Genomic DNA, 19,038 nt, shown 5'->3' on the forward strand with positions numbered 1-19,038 from the left:
AGCTGTGAGGGAAAATGGCGCCAGTGTGCTGAGGAGATAGGCTCCGCCCCCTTCTCGGCTGACTTTTCTCCCGCTTTTTTCAGGAATCTGGCAGGGGTTAATATACATCCATATAGTCCTGGGGGTTATATGTGATGTATTTTAGCCAGCCAAGGTGTTTATATTGCTGCTCAGGGCGCCCCCCCCCCCAGCGCCCTGCACCCATCAGTGACCGGAGCGTGTGGTGCATGAGGAGCAATGGCGCACAGCTGCAGTGCTGTGCGCTACCTTGGTGAAGACTGATGTCTTCTGCCGCCGATTTTCCGGACCTCTTCTTGCTTCTGGCTCTGTAAGGGGGCCGGCGGCGCGGCTCTGGGACCGGACTCCGAGGCTGGGCCTGTGTTCGGTCCCTCTGGAGCTAATGGTGTCCAGTAGCCTAAGAAGCCCAAGCTAGCTGCAAGCAGGCAGGTTCGCTTCTCTCCCCTTAGTCCCTCGATGCAGTGAGCCTGTTGCCAGCAGGTCTCACTGAAAATAAAAAAACCTAAAACTAACTTTTCCTAAGAAGCTCAGGAGAGCCTCCTAGATTGCACCCAGCTCGGTCGGGCACAAAAATCTAACTGAGGCTTGGAGGAGGGTCATAGGGGGAGGAGCCAGTGCACACCAGGTAGTCCTAAAGCTTTTCTTTTGTGCCCAGTCTCCTGCGGAGCCGCTATTCCCCATGGTCCTTACGGAGTTCCCAGCATCCACTAGGACGTCAGAGAAAAGAACACACACGCACACCCTTCCGTACAAGAAGGAAGGTTAGTGAGTAAAAGGATCCTCAAATCAGGTACGTCAGGGTGGGATCCATGTGGATCCTGTGGACTAAGTTCTTACCATAACGTATATTTCTCCGGCAGGGTCCACAGGTTATCATTGGGATTTCCAAAGCAATTTAGTGGTGGGGATGCTCCTGATTGGACAGGAGAATCCTTCGCCCGAATTCAGCGTCCTGAGAGGCAAAGGTATCCACGGCATAATGTCTAATGAATGTATTAATGGAAGACCATGTGGCTGCCTTACATATCTGTTCTGCTGAATCACCACGTTGTACCTACCTTAAGAGTGGAGTGAGCAGATACATTAGCCGGAACAAGGAGATCAGCATGCGAATAAGCTTCTGAAATAGTCATCCGAAGCCTCCTCGCCAGTATCTGCTCATCAGCAGGCCATGCTCTCTTGTAAAATCCGTAGAGAATGAAGAGACAATCTGTCTTTCTGATGGCACTGGTACAATCCACGTCCAGCGATGCATTTCCCGCAGAAAGGCCCGGTTCCTGGTAAGCCGGGACTACAATTTCGTCATTAAGGTGAAAGTTAGACACCACCTTGGGAAGACACCCAGATTTAGTTCTAAGAACCGCTCTATCTGGATAAAAGATAAGAAATGGAGGACGACATAACAATGCCCCTAAATCTGAAACTCTTCTAGCTGACGCCATGGCCAGCAGAAAGAGAACTTTAGCTGTCAACCATTTAAGATCCACTTGTTTAAGTGGTTCAAATGGGGCAACTTGAAGGGCCTTTAGGACTAAACTTAACTCTGAAGGCACTGTAGGAGAAACAAAAGGAGGTCAAATGCGCAGCATTCCCTGGAAAAAAGTACACACATCCTGTAAGTTGGTAATTTTCTTTTGGAAACATACAGTCAATGCTGACACTTGCACTCTCGAGGAAGCCACCTTCAAACCTTTATCTATCCCTGCACGAAGGAATGCAAAGACCTTGGAAACTCTGAAAGACCTAGGGTCCATTTTTCGTTCATTGCACCAATGAATATAAGTTTGCCATATTCGGTGATAAATTCAAGCTGAGGAAGGTTTCCTTGCTCTGACCATTGTTTGAATTACCTGTTGTGAGAATTCTCGACTTCAGGATAGAGGTCTCAAGAGCCATGCCGACAAAGACAGTCGATCCAGATGTCTGTGATAACAAGGACCCTGCATCAGTAGATCTGGATGTTGATGGAGCAGGAATGGAGCATCCATCGACATGCTCTGCATGAGAAAATCCACTTCCCAGTTTAGGACTCCCAGAACGAACACTACGGACAAGGCTGGATGATGAAGTTCTGTCCACTTTAGTGTGTGACTTACCTCCTTCATAGCTTTTTGGCTGTGAGTTCCTCCCTGATGGTAGAGGTACACTACTGCCATCGCATTGTCCGAGCAGATCTGAACTGGTTTTTCCCCGAAGGATGTCCTTTGCCTGAAATCAGTGCCATGTATATGGCCCGAAGTTCCAATATATTTATTGGCAGGCAACCTTCTTCCTTGGTCCATTGCCCCTGGAAACAAAACCTTCCTGACACTGCTCCCCAGCCCGGGAGACTGGCATCGGTTGTCAGAATTTCCCAATCTCATATCCAAAAGGGTCTCCCTTTGTCCAGATGGGATGTCTGTAGCCACCAGGCTAGCAACCTCCTTACTTCCACCATAGTCTGCGTTTTTGTCATCTGATGAAACCCATTCCATTTGGCAAGGATCAGATACTGCAGAGGCCTCGAGTGGAACCTAGCATACTCCACCATGTCAAATGTTGACACCATCAATCCCATCACACGAATTGCTGCGTGAATGGATACCCTTTGACTGTGTAACAGCTCCTGAATCCTTAACTGAACTTTGGATATCTTGTTCAGAGGTAAAAATACTCTTTGAAGACTTGAATCCAGTACAGCCCCCCCGTGAATCATCTGCTGTGACATGAACCAGACGATTTCACCCAATTTATGAGCCACCCGTGCTTTAGTAGACACGTTATTGTCTGTTGCTGATGACACAGGAGCAATTCCTGAGACTGTGCCAGGATTAAAAGATCATCGAGGTATGGAAAAATTCTTGAAAGAAAGGGTATATACAGCGCTATAAACTGGATATGGAAAAATTACATGTTTTATTACATAAAAATGTGGCAACAAATATACCGTAAATATTTACATTTGAAAATAAATTAAAACAAAATAGGGCAGGCACACCAATTTGTTTGGTATATTACCACATGTGGAAGCCGGACATATTCTCCTAATAGGAGTCCATGGAAGAATGCCACAGTACAGGGGATAGAGTCAATACTTGTCAGATATCAGTCCATATGGAGTTGGAAAACAGACCTTTGGATGCTTGATTCCGGACCGGCTTGGTCCTATTGAAAGCTAGGTCCTGTCATACCTTGACAAAGCTGTTGGTAAAGCAAAACGCGTTGCTTTTCAGGAGCCGGACATCATAGATTTTCATTTAAACCTGGAATACGCCTTGAAGTCCACTAGCGATTACAAACGGGGAACTTGCAGTTGTCCGAAAAAGGAGTACAGGACCTAGCTTTCAATAGGACCAAGCCTGTCCGGAATCAAGCATCCAAAAGGTCTGCATAGCGCTGTATATACCCTTTCTTTCTACTGTTTCCATCAGGGGCTAACTATCCCTTTAAACAGCTGCTTCAGGTCAAACATCTAATTTTTTTAGCGCTGGGCCTATTACCTTGGTAATTTTTTTCGCAAAGTAAAAATTCTTATCTGCTGCTGGAGGAGATAAGCTGGCATTACCACTATCATTTTGGTAAATACTCTGGGGGCTGTGGCTAACCCAAAAGGTAGGGCCTGGAACTGAAAATGCTGTTGGAGGATAGCAAACCTGAGATAGCACTGATGGGACAGTGCTATAGGAATATGTAGGTAAGCATCCTGGATATCCAGGGACACCATATAATTCCCTGGCTCCATGGCCAAAATAATGGAAAGTAAAGTCTCCATATGAAACAGAGGTACCCAAATGTATTTGTTCAGCACTTTGAGATTGAGTATGGGCTGAAATGACCCATTTGGCTTCTGAACTAGAAACAGGTTGGCGTAACCACCCTGTCCTCATTGTGCAGGAGGAACTGGAACGATTACCCCTGACAGAAGCAATTTCTAAATTGCCTCTTGCAAAGCCCTGGCCTTTGTCTCTAGCAGAGACGGGCTGGTACAAACAAACCTTCAAGGAGGGTGTTTCTTGAAGGCAAATGCATAACCGAGAGATGCCGCTTCCTGCACCCAGATCTGTGCAAACTGAAGAAGTGCGCCCCCCCCCCCCACACACACACACACCTTGGAATCCCCCAGGTGGAGGCCCACACCATCAGGCTGATGGCTTATTTTCTGTTTTACCAACTGGTCCTCTGGTAGCTCAATGCTTTTTAGTCTTACCAGACTTGTATTGGGGCTGTTTGCCATCACTTTTCCCTTTAGACCAAAAGGGCCGAAAAGCTAGAACTTTAGGTTTGAATTTGTATGTGGTAGGAAGCTTTACTGCCTTGGAGTCTGCTTCTGACTCCAAAATATCTGTCAATTCTTTACCAAAAATAAAAAAAATAAGAATTTACTTACCGATAATTCTATTTCTCGGAGTCCGTAGTGGATGCTGGGGTTCCTGAAAGGACCATGGGGAATAGCGGCTCCGCAGGAGACAGGGCACAAAAGTAAAGCTTTTACAGGTCAGGTGGTGTGTACTGGCTCCTCCCCCTATGACCCTCCTCCAGACTCCAGTTAGGTACTGTGCCCGGACGAGCGTACACAATAAGGGAGGATTTTGAATCCCGGGTAAGACTCATACCAGCCACACCAATCACACCGTACAACTTGTGATCTAAACCCAGTTAACAGTATGATAACAGAGGAGCCTCTGAAAGATGGCTTCCTAAACAATAACCCGAATTAGTTAACAATAACTATGTACAAGTATTGCAGATAATCCGCACTTGGGATGGGCGCCCAGCATCCACTACGGACTCCGAGAAATAGAATTATCGGTAAGTAAATTCTTATTTTCTCTATCGTCCTAAGTGGATGCTGGGGTTCCTGAAAGGACCATGGGGATTATACCAAAGCTCCCAAACGGGCGGGAGAGTGCGGATGACTCTGCAGCACCGAATGAGAGAACTCCAGGTCCTCCTTTGCCAGGGTATCAAATTTGTAAAAATTTACAAACGTGTTCTCCCCTGACCACGTAGCTGCTCGGCAGAGTTGTAATGCCGAGACCCCTCGGGCAGCCGCCCAAGATGAGCCCACCTTCCTTGCGGAATGGGCCTTAACAGATTTAGGCTGTGGCAGGCCTGCCACAGAATGTACAAGTTGAATTTTGTTACAAATCCAACGAGCAATCGACTGCTTAGAAGCAGGTGCACCCAACTTGTTGGGTGCATACAGTATAAACAGCGAGTCAGATTTTCTGACTCCAGCCGTCCTTTAAATGTATATTTTTAAGGCTCTGACAACGTCCAACAACTTGGAGTCCTTCAAGTCGTCTGTAGCCGCAGGCACTACAATAGGCTGGTTCAGGTGAAACGCTGATACCACCTTAGGGAGAAAATGCGGACGCGTCCGCAGCTCTGCCCTATGTCGAATGGAAAATTAAATAAGGGCTTTTATAAAACAAAGCCGCCAGTTCAGATACTCTCCCGGCCGAAGCCAGGGCCAGTAACATAGTCACTTTCCATGTGAGATATTTCAAATCCACATTCTTTAGTGGTTCAAACCAATTGGATTTGAGGAAATCTAAAACTACATTTAGATCCCACGGTGCCACCTTAGGCACCACAGGAGGCTGTATATGCAGTACTCCTTTGATAAAAATCTGGACCTCAGGGACTGAGGCCAATTCTTTTTGGAAGAATATTGATAGGGCCGAAATTTGAACCTTAATAGATCCCAATTTGAGACCCATAGACAATCCTGATTGTAGGAAATGTAGGAAAACGACCCAGTTGAAATTCCTCCATCGGAGCACTCCGCTGCTCGCACCACGCAACATATTTTCGCCAAATACGGCGATAATGCTTCGCGGTGACTTCCTTCCTTGCCTTTATCAAGGTAGGAATGACTTCTTCTGGAATGCCTTTTCCTTTTAGGATCTGGCATTCAAACGCCATTCCGTCAAACGCAGCCGCGGTAAGTCTTGAAAAAGACAAGGACCCTGCTGAAGCAGGTCCCTTCTCAGAAGTAGAGGCCACGGATCGTCCGTGACCATCTCTTGAAGTTCCGGGTACCAAGTCCTTCTTGGCCAATCCGGAGCCACTAGTCTTACTCCTCTTTGCCGTATAATCCTCAATACCTTTGGTATGAGAGGCAGAGGAGGAAACACATATACCGACTGGTACACCCAAGGTGTTACCAGCGCGTCCACAGCTATTGCCTGCGGATCTCTTGACCTGGCGCAATACCTGTCCAGTGTTTTGTTGAGGCGAGACGCCATCATGTCCACCATTGGTTTTACCCAACGGTTTAATAGCATGTGGAAAACTTCTGGATGAAGTACCCACTCTCCCGGGTGAAGGTCGTGTCTGCTGAGGAAGTCTGCTTCCCAGTTGTCCACGCCCGGGATGAATACTGCTGACAGTGCTATCACGTGATTCTCCGCCCAGCGAAGGATCCTGGCAGCTTCTGCCATTGCCCTCCTGCTTCTTGTGCCGCCCTGTCTGTTTACATGGGCGACTGCCGTGATGTTGTCCGACTGGATCAACACCGGTCTTCCTTGAAGCAGAGGTTCCGCCTGGCTTAGAGCATTGTAGATTGCTCTTAGTTCCAGAATGCTTATGTGAAGAGACTTTTTCAGGCTCGACCACACTCCCTGGAAATTTCTTCCCTGTGTGACTGCTCCCCAGCCTCTCAGGCTGGCATCCGTGGTCACCAGGATCCAATCCTGCATGCCGAATCTGCGGCCCTCCAATAGATGAGCCTCCTGCAACCACCACAGAAGGGATACCCTTGTCCTCGGCGACAGGGTTATCCGCAGGTGCATCTGAAGATGCGACCCTGACCATTTGTCCAACAGATCCCTTTGCATGGAATCTGCCGAAAGGGATTGCTTCGTAAGAAGCTACCATTTTTTCCCAGGACTCTTGTGCATTGATGTACAGACACCTTTCCTGGTTTTAGGAGGTTCCTGACCAGGTCAGATAACTCCTTGGCTTTTTCTTCGGGAAGAAAAACCTTTTTCTGAACTGTGTCCAGAATCATCCCCAGGCACAGCAGACGAGTTGTCGGCATTAATTGGGATTTTGGAATATTCAGAATCCATCCGTGCTGCTTTAGCACCTCTTGAGATAGTGCTAAACCCATCTCTAGCTGTTCTCTGGACCTTGCCCTTATTAGGAGATCGTCCAAGTATGGGATAATTAATACGCCTTTTCTTCGAAGAAGAAATATTATCTCGGCCATTACCTTTGTAAAGACCCGAGGTGCCGTGGACAAACCAAACGGCAGCGTCCGAAACTGATAGTGACAGTTTTGTACAACGAACCTGAGGTACCCCTGGTGTGAGGGGTAATTGGAACGTGGAGATACGCATCCTTGATGTCCAAGGATACCATAAAGTCCCCTTCTTCCAGGTTCGCTATCACTGCTCTGAGTGACTCCATCTTGAACTTGAACTTCTTTATGTACAGGTTCAAGGACTTCAGATTTAGAATAGGCCTTACCGAGCCATCCGGCTTCGGTACCACAAAAAGAGTGGAATAATACCCCTTCCCTTGTTGTAGAAGAGGTACCTTGACTATCACCTGCTGAGAATACAGCTTGTGAATGGCTTCCAAAACCGTCTCCCTTTCTGAGGGGGACGTTGGTAAAGCAGACTTCAGGAAACGGCGAGGTGGCTCTGTCTCTAATTTCAACCTGTACCCCTGAGATATTATCTGCAGGATCCAGGGATTTACCTGCGAGTGAGCCCACTGCGCGCTGTAATTCTTGAGACGACCGCCTACCGCCCCCAAGTCCGCTTGCGAAGCCCCAGCGTCATGCTGAGGCTTTTGTAGAAGCCGGGGAGGGCTTCTGTTCCTGGGAAGGAGCTGCCTGTTGCTGTCTCTTCCCTCGTCCTCTGCCTCGTGGCAGATATGAATAGCCCTTTGCTCTCTTATTTTTAAAGGAACGAAAGGGCTGCGGTTGAAAGGTCGGTGCCTTTTTCTGTTGGGGAGTGACTTGAGGTAGAAAGGTGGATTTCCCGGCCGTAGCCGTGGCCACCAAATCCAATAGACCGACCCCAAATAACTCCTCTACGCATCGCCTGTCCACTGTCGTGTCCATAAAGCTCTTCTGGCCGAAATGGACATAGCACTTACCCGTGATGCCAGTGTGCAGATATCTCTCTGTGCATCACGCATATAAAGAAATGCATCCTTTATTTGTTCTAACGACAGTAAAATATTGTCCCCGTCCAGGGTATCAATATTTTCGATCAGGGACTCTGACCAAACTACCCCAGCACTGCACATCCAGGCAGTCGCAATAGCTGGTCGTAGTATAACACCTGCATGTGTGTATATACCTTTTTGGATATTTTCCATCCTCCTATCTGATGGATCTTTAAGTGCGGCCGTCTCAGGAGAGGGTAACGCCACTTGTTTTGATAAGCGTGTTAGCGCTTTGTCCACCCTAGGAGGTGTTTCCCAGCGCTCCCTAACCTCTGGCGGGAAAGGGTATAAAGCCAATAACTTCTTTGAAATTAGCAGTTTTTTTATCGGGGCACCCCACGCTTCATCACACATGTCATTTAATTCTTCTGATTCGGTAAAAACTACTGGTAGTTTTTTCACACCCCACATAATACCCTGTTTAGTGGTACCTGTAGTATCAGCTAAATGTAACATCTCCTTTATTGCCAAAATCATATAACGTGTGGCCCTACTGGAAAATACGGTTGATTCGTCACCTTCACCACCGGAATCAGTGCCTGTGTCTGGGTCTGTGTCGACCGACTGAGGCAAGGGGCGTTTTACAGCCCCTGACGGTGTTTGAGGCGCCTGGACAGGCACTAATTGAGTGTCCGGCCGCCTCATGTCGGCAAACGACTGCTTAAGCGAGTTGACGCTATCCCGTAATTCCACAAATAAAGGCATCCATTCTGGTGTCGACCCCCTAGGAGGTGACATCCTCATATTTGGCAATTGCTCCGCCTCCACACCAATAACGTCCTCATACATGTCGACACACACGTACCGACACACAGCAGACACACAGGGAATGCTCTATACGAAGACAGGACCCACTAGCCCTTTGGGGAGACAGAGGGAGAGTCTGCCAGCACACACCAAAAAGCGCTATATATGACAGGGATAGCCTTATGATTAAGTGCTCCCTTATAGCTGCTTTTATATTAATATATTGCCATTTATTTTGCCCCCCCTCTCTGTTATACCCTGTTTCTGTAGTGCAGTGCAGGGGAGAGACCTGGGAGCCTTCCTGACCAGCGGAGCTGTGACAGAAAATGGCGCCGTGTGCTGAGGAGATAGGCCCCGCCCCTTTTTCGGCGGGCTCGTCTCCCGCTATTTAGTACATTTAGGCAGGGGTAAATATCTCCATATAGCCTCTGGGGCTATATGTGAGGTATTTTTAGCCTTTTTAAAGGTTTTCATTTGCCTCCCAGGGCGCCCCCCTCCCAGCGCCCTGCACCCTCAGTGACTGCCGTGTGAAGTGTGCTGAGAGGAAAATGGCGCACAGCTGCAGTGCTGTGCGCTACCTTAAGAAGACTGCAGGAGTCTTCAGCCGCCGATTCTGGACCTCTTCTTGCTTCAGCATCTGTGAGGGGGCCGGCGGCGTGGCTCCGGTGACCATCCAGGCTGTACCTGTGATCGTCCCTCTGGAGCTTCATGTCCAGTAGCCAAGAAGCCAATCCATCCTGCACGCAGGTGAGTTCACTTCTTCTCCCCTCTGTCCCTCGTTGCAGTGATCCTGTTGCCAGCAGGAATCACTGTAAAATAAAAAACCTAAGCTAAACTCTCTAAGCAGCTCTTTATGAGAGCCACCTAGAATTGCACCCTTCTCGGCCGGGCACAAAAATCTAACTGGAGTCTGGAGGAGGGTCATAGGGGGAGGAGCCAGTACACACCACCTGACCTGTAAAAGCTTTACTTTTGTGCCCTGTCTCCTGCGGAGCCGCTATTCCCCATGGTCCTTTCAGGAACCCCAGCATCCACTTAGGACGATAGAGAAATATATATATCCAGAGAAAGGTAAAGACTCCAAAACCTTTTTAGATTCTGAATCAGCTTTCCATGTACGTAGCCAAACTGCTCTACAAGCAGCTACTGTTCAAGCTGATGCCCTGGAGGCAATTGTACCCATATCCAAAGCTGCTTCTTCCTAGAACATTGCAGCCTGTTGTATATGTGCCATATGGGATTTCTGCTCTCTAGATGCCATTGAAAGATTTCCTTTCAATGCATCAGCCCAGGCAGCCACTGCTTTTGCCATCCAAGCTGAAGCCATGTCTGTTCTTATGTCTGCCCCAGACAGAGAAAAAATGTTTTTGTTTTTTTTAAACTATCCACTCTCCTATCCGTGACATCATTTAATGATGTTGAAGGCAGTGGTAATGTAGATTTTCGCTGCGTTCAACTAGCAGCTTTTTCAAAGGCTGATTCTTCTAAGGATAGAATAGCTTTCATTGCCTTAATTAACTCAGCTATGTCCACTGAGCTGAGGCCTACCTCCTCCTCTTCGTATGCAGAACCATAGCTTAATGAGCCTTCATCCTCCGATGAATCCTCATCTGAAACATGTGTAGACTGTGAAGATGTAGATTTACTTACCACTGGCTTTTCAGCCTGTTTCTTTTGAGAGGCTGCTGATGGAAGTGATAAACCGCAGGTGGGAAGCTACATGTAAGGGTTAATCATGTAACCTATTCCTGGTACAGAAGTTGGAATTATCCGCTCAGCTATACTGGATAATATTTGTGCAAATATAGCCCCAACTTGCACCTGTATCTGCCTTGTACTATTCAAGAGACCTTGGTGAAACTTAAGACAATTTGCTCACAAACCATCCTGAACCAGATCCTGAGGTTAACCCAGCTTTGCAAAACAAACATGGTATGAGTGTTGGTATTGCTGTGAGTGTATCTTCCTCACCTTTGCCACTCAGGCATGATAAATAATCAATACTTACACAGTGTACTACACAATCTGTGACTGTAATCACTTGAAGACCCGTTAAAGTGACATACAATCCGACCCTACCCTGCTATACACCAGCATTGAGGATCGGAATAGACAGAAAAAAAACCTGACAGAATTATAGTAAAGTCAACAATCACACTAGCAGTCAGTCACATATTATACATTAGTATAATAAGCAACCTGAGCACATAATCAACTACAGATACATTTCAAGTATGTAGGAGAAACATATTACTGCATTACTTTATAAAAGTTTTAACCCTATTCAGACGCATAGCGAAAGAAACCACAGTAATATTATCAGACTCATATGCATTATGCACTTATCCACCTATTCATACTCAAAAGGTAGATAGAGACTTAGTGCTGTATAACCCACTCTCAGTAGCGTGGGATACAGGGAGACATACCCTGCTTCCAAGATCGATTAATACGTCTGCGAATGCTGAGTGGATTCAGATGCTATTAGTGTACACCGCCGCTCTGTGAACCTATAGTGAACACAGACACCCAAGTGAACACTGACGCACCAGTCACACAGCCGCCTATGCTGAGACTAGGTCCCTTAGAACACAGCGTCTCAGACAGAAGCGGGAAAACAGTTAATGGCGGCAGACTCGGAGGAAACTGGTCAAGAACCGGGGGGGGGGGGGGCGATCAGGAGAGTGCCTGACTGCCCACTGCTGACATCAACCCTAGGGCTCACAGCCTCATACTACTCCTGGAGCCTGTGATCCCCAAGGGCTACCGCTGCTGCACCCGAGGTGTCAGCAGGGTCAGCGACTTATTGGTAGTCTCCTCCCAAAGCAGTGCGGCTGTGTCCGTAATCCCCCTCTAAGCGGAACAGATGCCTTACCTTCTCCCCGTGCTCCGGCCACAGCCTGGTAACGTCTGCTGGACCTTCTAGTATATCCAACACAGACGCCTGCCGAAACAGCACTGTACTCGTGGGTAAGCGTTGTCGCGGCACGGCGGAGTTTTGACCGATTGGTGCAAATCCGCTGTCGCTTCATGATATCCAAATGATATCCTGTGAATAACCTGTGGACCCTGCCGGAGAAATACAGTTTACCGCGACAAATGGCCAAAGCTTTTTCCAACTTAACTGTCATGTGGGATGCTGTTAGCACATGCGGTAACCCCGCAACTAGTCCAAAGGCAATAGTAAAATTAGATTTCTGCTCACACCTCAGGAGCGTATGAGAAGAAATCCCGTAGTCGTGGGTTTACAGCGAGGGCTATTGAATACCTCCAATCACTCATCGTTGTAGCTTAAACTAATGTTCATTTGAATCCCCTACTGAACCTCTGTGCTTTTCTCAGCTCTACTACTCCAGTGACTTGCATGTCGAATGATGGTTGATCGGGGCTGAACACATACACTAAACCACTGGTTTAATTTTAGCCAAGCCAACAGAATATAGGGGAAGATTTACTAAGCAGTGAAAAAAGTGGAAAGTTGCCCATGGCAACCAATCAGCAGCACTGTATAATTGTATAGTATGCAAATAAGTGTTAGTTCAAAGCTGATTGGTTGCCATGGGCAACTTCTCTACTGGCTCACTTCTACACTCTTTTCACTGCTTAGTACATCTCCTTAGTCTTTGTTCTAAAATGGCACAGAAAAACTAGTAAATTCATACTTATTATTTTACAAATAAAAAAAAAGTTGTTTAGGTGGACATCCCCCTTTAAAAGTGTAATCTCATTATTTTTTTAATTTTATTTTTTTAAACAGAAATGATATATACCTGGATGACCACGGTCCATATTTTTGTAGTATATGCACACTGAATACCATAAATTCTGTTATAAAAGCCATACTATACAAATGTTTCTGCAAAATTAAGCTTTTACTCATGCTTTTGGGTCATTCATTTTCTCTTCTTAGTGTTAAAATAATTGTAAGGAATGTAGTAACACTTGATCACTTCATTCCTTAAAATTATCTTAACACTAAGAAGAGATAATGAATGACCCATAAGCATGAGTACCAATGCCTAAGAGCAGCTACTCCTTTCTAAAGGTCCCATACATCAGGAGGCTATTTCCCTGATTCAATGGCAACACCGATCCATCCACCTATCGTATTCGCCAATTGATGGGACTCAGTCGGCTAAATTAAATGTTAAAAATCCTCATTTTTTGTCGGGAACAGGATATTTGGATTTTTAAACATGTTTAATATAGCCGGGGCATCAGAAAACTTCAACAATCCGCCGCTGATGTATGGGGGCCTTGAGGCAGGTGCATTGCCCAGTGCTTTGGTCGCCTGCAGGTGGGCACAGTGAAAAAAAAAAAAATCAGGATTTTGGTACTTACAGATAAATCCCTTTCTCAGATTACACAGGGGACACTGGAGAGCAGTTACAGTGGGGATATAGTCGGTAGCAACTGGGAGCAGACAAGTTAAATATTAGCAATGTGACTAGCTCCTCCCCTATGTCCCCCATCCAAGACAGTCTACTAAAACTGTGCCCTATGAGAGCTGGAAGAAATACAACGTTAAACAGAGGATGTTAACAAGGTCACAGAAAACAAACAACACACAAGGAAACATGTAAAACAACTGCAGCGAAGGTGAGTTGAACAAAAAAGAAGCAGTCCCGCAGTGACAGGCAAGCAGACAAGCCCCGCAGTGACAGGCAAGCAGAGACGCAATAAGACAGGAAACAGCGCCGGGTGGGCGTATGGTGTCCCCTGTAGAATCGGAGAAAGGGATTTATCGGTAAGTACCAAAATCTTGATTTCTCCTTCATCCACTAGGGGACACTGGAGAGCAGTTAAAGTGGGGATGTACCAGAGCTCCCATTACTGACGGGAGAGCACTTCGAGCCCTGCAAAACGCATGGCCAAACTGCGATGCAGAGGCCACAAAAGTATCAAATATGTAAAACCTGATGAATGTACGTCTGCCCGACCAAGTGGCCGTGCGACATAAAGTAGTCATGGAACCCTGCTGGCGGCCGCCCACGAGGGGCCCATGGAGCACGTAGATCGCGCCTAAATGGAAGCCGGAGGTTCCCGAGAAACCGCCAGATAAGCCTGTTGGATGGTCAGACGAATACAACGGGCTAAGGTCTGTTTGGAATCCGGATATCCAGGACAAATAAGAAATCAGACTTTCGAATAGAAGAAGTCTTATCCACATAGATCTTCAGCGCCCTGACAACATCCATAAATTTGGTATCTGGTGAATCAGCTGATAGGGCCGGATCCACAAGTAGCTGATTGATGTGAAAATCGGAATCCACTTTTGGGAGAAATGACATGCGAGTATGAAGCTCCGCTCTATCCTCGTGGAACACCAGGTAAGGAGGTCGGCAAGAGAGAGCTCCAAGTTCCGACACCCGTCTGGCCGAAGCCAGAGCCAGGAGAAGGACCACTTTCCAGGTGAGATATTTCATCGCCACTGACTCAAGAGGCTCAAACAATGGAGACTGTAGAAAAGAGGACCAGGTTGAGGTCCCACGGAGCAGTCGGAGGACAAAAGGGTCGTCGTATTCGAAGTACCACCTGAAAGAAGGTCTGAACCTCTGGAATCAAGGCCAATTTCCTCTGGAAGAAAAACAGAAAGAGCACAGAGAACCAAAGTTTCAGTCCCACAGAAATACTGGCCTGCAGAAAAGGGAGAAGGCGGGCCAATTGAAAAACCATAGGGGCAAACTCCAGTCGTTCACACAAGGCCACACAGGCCTTCCAGATGCGGTAGTAATGAGACGATGTGACAGACTTCCGAGCCTGGAGAATGGTAGGGATAACGTTAAGAGGAATCCCCTTCCATCTCTAGACAACCTTCTCAAAAGCCATGCCGTCAAATGTAGCCTGCGTAAGTCTGGATAAAGAAAACGACCCTGTTGTAGGAGATCGTCCCATATTGGTAGGGGCCAAGGCTCCGCTATTGACAGAAGATGGAGGCCTGAGTACCAAGCCCTGTGTGGATAATCCGGAGCCACAAGGAGGACCAGCGTGTCAACTCTCTTTATGCTTTGCAGAACCCAAGGCAGCAACGGGAAGGGAGGAAAAAGATAAACAAACTGGAAATCCCAAGTAGCCGTGAAGGCATCAACGTTGATGCTGCTGGGTCTATCATCTGAAAGTAGTAAACAGGCAGCTGATTGTTTAGGCGTGATGTCATGAGGTCGATCTGGGGACGGCCCCACCGATGGACCAGCTGAAGAAACACCTGAGGATTGAGAGTCCACTCTCCTGGGTGCATATCTTGGCGGCTGAGATAATCGGCCTCCCAATTTTCCACCCCTGGAATGAAGATTGCCGACATGGCCAGAGCGTATTCCTCTGCCCTGAGTAGGATATTGGTGACCTCTCTCATCACCGCATGACTGCGAGTGCCACCCTATTGGTTGATGTATGCCACTGTCGTGGCGTTGTTGGATTGAACTGCGACGGCACGACCGTGAAGCAGGTGATCTGCCTGAAGCAGGGCGTTGTACACCGCTCACAATCTGAGTATGTTTATCGGGAGAACGTTCTTGGGATGAGGCGCCGCAAGCAGCAGAGTCCGGTCATTCTACCAGAGAGCTAACGTCTCTATAGCTGCGGATCCCGGCACTCAGCCGCAAGAAGCTGCGATGGTGACCCCGCCGGCAGCTCCAACGATGCAGACAGGCAGAGGCAGAAGCTGCCTGTCTGTTAATCAATGTAAATCTAAAACAAATAAAAAAAAAATAATTGTATAAAATAATTCCATCAGGAGGAAACCCAAGTGTGACCAGAGCCATTTGGGCATTAAAAAGACTGGTTTGGAGGGGAGACATAGTAGGGGAGGAGCTAGTCATTGCTAATATTTAAAGTGGCAGCTTCCAGTTGCTACCTACCATATTCCCACTGCAAATGCTCTCCAGTGTCCCCTAGTGGATGAAGGAGAAATAAAAGAATTCAGGATCTGTATCATATGAAATTGGCACTGCAAGTACGGGTTGTGTATCCCTTATACAAAATGCTTGAGACCAGAGGTATTTTGGATATCAGATTTTTCCGTATTTTGGAATAATTACATACTATAATGAGATATCATGGCGATGGGACCTAAGTCTAAGCACAGAATGCATTTATGTTTCATATACACCTTATACACACAGCATGAAGGTAATTTTAGACAATATTTTTAATAACTTTGTGCATTAAAGTGTGTGTACATACAATTCATTTATGTTTCATATACACCTTATGTACACAGCCTAAAGGTCATATAATACAATATGTTTAATAACTTTGTGTATTAAACAAAGTTTGTGTACATTGAGCCATCAGAAAACAAAGGTTTCACTATCTCACTCAAAAAATTCTGTATTTCAGAATATTTGGATATGGGATACTCAACCTGTATTGGCAATTTGATACGCTGTGATTTCTTAACCACTAATTTGAAGGGTAATTCCCATTGAAAACTATATCTTCTACCTCCAAAATATTTTTAAAGTTCAATATTAAAAATAAGTATAGTGTGCCATTACCTATTGTAAAGAATATTCAACAAGACAGCCGAGCAGAATTTTGGAGCAGCAAGTACCCCGACCCACTAATGGAGGTCTTTACATCACATCCAGTGCTAAATACAGTAATTTTCGGTGAGCATATGGTTGAAAAAATGTACGTTATGGTAAGAACTTACCGTTGATAACGTGATTTCTCTTATGTCCACAGGATAACATTGGGATATTGTCGAGCGACAGCGAAAATGGCACCAACACAGTCACGAGCTTTCTGGCCTCCCAGGATGCATTGGGGCCTCCACTATATAGTTCCGCCCACTGACTCAGTCAGATCAGTTCTTTCCACAGCGATTTTAGGCAGGAACATTAGGTAGAGACCTGTACAGGCGATAAGAACACACATGCACACCCTTCCATACAAGAAGGAAGAGGTTTTAGTGATTGTCTAGATCCTCAAATCAGATGCGTCAGGGTGGGATCCCTGTGGATACTAGTGGACATAAGAGAAATCACGTTATCAACGGTAAGTTCTTACCATAACGTATATTTCTCTGGCTGGGTCCACAGGATTATCCACAGGATAACATTGGGATTCCCAAAGCCATTTTAGTGGTGGGGACGCTCCTGATTGCACAGGAGGACCTTTCGCCCCTGAAGTCTGCATCATGAGAGGCAAAAGTATACAAGGCATAATGTCTAATGAATGTGTTTATGGAAGACCATGTGGCTGCCCTACATATGTGTTCTGCTGAAGCACCCTGTTGTGCTGCCCAAGAAGGACCTACCTTACGTGTAGAGTGTGCAGAGACATTAGCCGGAATAGGGAGATCTGCATGAGAATAAGCTTCTGCTATTACCATTCGGAGCCATCTCGCCAGCGTCCGTTTACTAGCAGGCCAACTTCTCCTATGGAATCCGTAGAGGATGAAGAGAGAATCTGTTTTCCTGATGGCACTAGTACGATCTATGTAGATTCTTAAAACCCGGACAACGTCCAGCGACGCTTCTCCCGCAGATAGTCCCGATACCTGAAAAGCTGGGACTACAATCTCTTCATTCAGGTGAAACTTTGATACCACCTTTGGAAGATAGCTAGATCTCGTTCTGAGAACTGCTCTGTCTGGAAAAAAACTTGGGAAAGGAGTCTTACATGATAATGCTCCTAAATCTGACACTCTTCTGGCTGACGCCATTGCCAGTAAAGAAAAGAACTTTAACCGTTAACCACTTAAGATCTCCTCTCTCAAGTGGTTCAAACTAATGACCCTGGAGAAATTTAAGAACTAAATTCAAATCCCAGGGAGCTGCAGAAGGAACAAAAGGAGGTTGAATATGTACTACTCCGTGGAAAAATGTACGTACATCCTGTAGGTCAGCAATCTTCTGCTGAAACCATACAGTCAACGCCGAGACTTGCACCCTCAAGGAAGCAACTTTCAACCCTTTATCCAATCCTGCCTGAAGGAAATCCAAAATCCTAGCTACCTTAAAAGATCTCGGATTGTAATTTTTTCCAGTACACCAGTGAATATAGGCTTGCCATATTCTATGATATACACGGGCCGAAAAAGGCTTTCTTGCTCTAAGCATGGTTTGGATTACTTGTTTCGAAAATCCTTTAGCCTCTAAGATAGAGGTTTCAACAGCCACGCCGTCAAAGATAGGCGATCCAGATGACTGTGATAACAAGGACCCTGCATTAACAGATCTGGACGTTGAGGGAGCAGTATCGGTGCTCCCACTGACATTCTCAACAGATCTGTGTACCAATGCCTTCTTGGCTAAGCTGGAGCTATTAGAAGGATTGCTCCTTTTGCCTGTTTTATCTTTCTCACTATTCTGGGTAACAGAGATATTGGAGGGAACAGATATGCCAGCTGAAACCTCCGTTCCACTGACAGTGCGTCTACCAGGATCGCTCCTGGGTCCCTTGTTCTTGATCCGTACCTCGGAACTTTGTTGTTTAGACGAGACGCCATAAGGTCCATCTCCGGTAGACCCCATCTGTTCACCAGTGTCTGAAACACTTCAGGGTGTAGTGCCCATTCGGCTTCCTGAATGGTGTGCCGGCTGAGAAAATCCGCTTCCCAATTTAGTACACCTGAGACAAATACTGCTGACAATGCCGGAATAAGGTGCTGCAATGGTCTGGAGTGGAATTGCGCATATTCCACCATGTCGAAGGTTGATACCATCAGACCCAACAGTCGCATTGCTGCATGGACTGACATTGTCTGGGCTTGGAACGCTTCCTGAGCCATGACCTGCACCTTGACTATCTTTCTCTCTGGTAAGAGAACTTTCTGTAGGTCTGAATCCAATATGGCCCCCAAATGAACCATCCGCTGTGACGGATTCATGGACGATTTCTCCCAATTTATGAGCCACCCGTGTCTCTGCAAACAAACTATCGTCTGTTGAAGATGGCTCAAGATTAACAGGTCGTCGAGGTATGGGAATATTCTTATCCCCTGCTTGCGCAGACAAGCTGCCATAACCACCATGATCTTGGTAAACACCCTGGGTGCTGTAGCTAGCCCGAAAGGCAGAGCTTGGAACTGGAAATGTTCCTGGAGGATGGCAAACCTTAGGTAACACTGATGTGACAGTGCTATAGGCACATGTAGGTAAGCAT

General features: G+C 46.6%; 1 protein-coding gene across 2 annotated transcripts in view; it reads right to left on the reverse strand.

Moving 5' to 3' along the window:
- The window catches only part of CAMLG (calcium modulating ligand), a 146,965-nt gene that overhangs the window by 6,287 nt on the left and 121,640 nt on the right, over positions 1-19,038 (reverse strand). Inside the window, exon 4 of one of the 2 annotated variants that reach the window (XM_063928266.1) lies at positions 15,786-15,818. The exons of the other annotated variant lie outside the window; for it this stretch is intronic. Coding sequence (XP_063784336.1) covers positions 15,786-15,818 — 33 coding nt within the window. The remainder of the gene's footprint in view (positions 1-15,785; positions 15,819-19,038) is intronic. 2 annotated transcript variants of the gene reach the window in all.

The sequence above is a fragment of the Pseudophryne corroboree genome, chromosome 6 (genome assembly GCF_028390025.1).
Source record: "Pseudophryne corroboree isolate aPseCor3 chromosome 6, aPseCor3.hap2, whole genome shotgun sequence".
NCBI lineage: Eukaryota > Metazoa > Chordata > Amphibia > Anura > Myobatrachidae > Pseudophryne > Pseudophryne corroboree.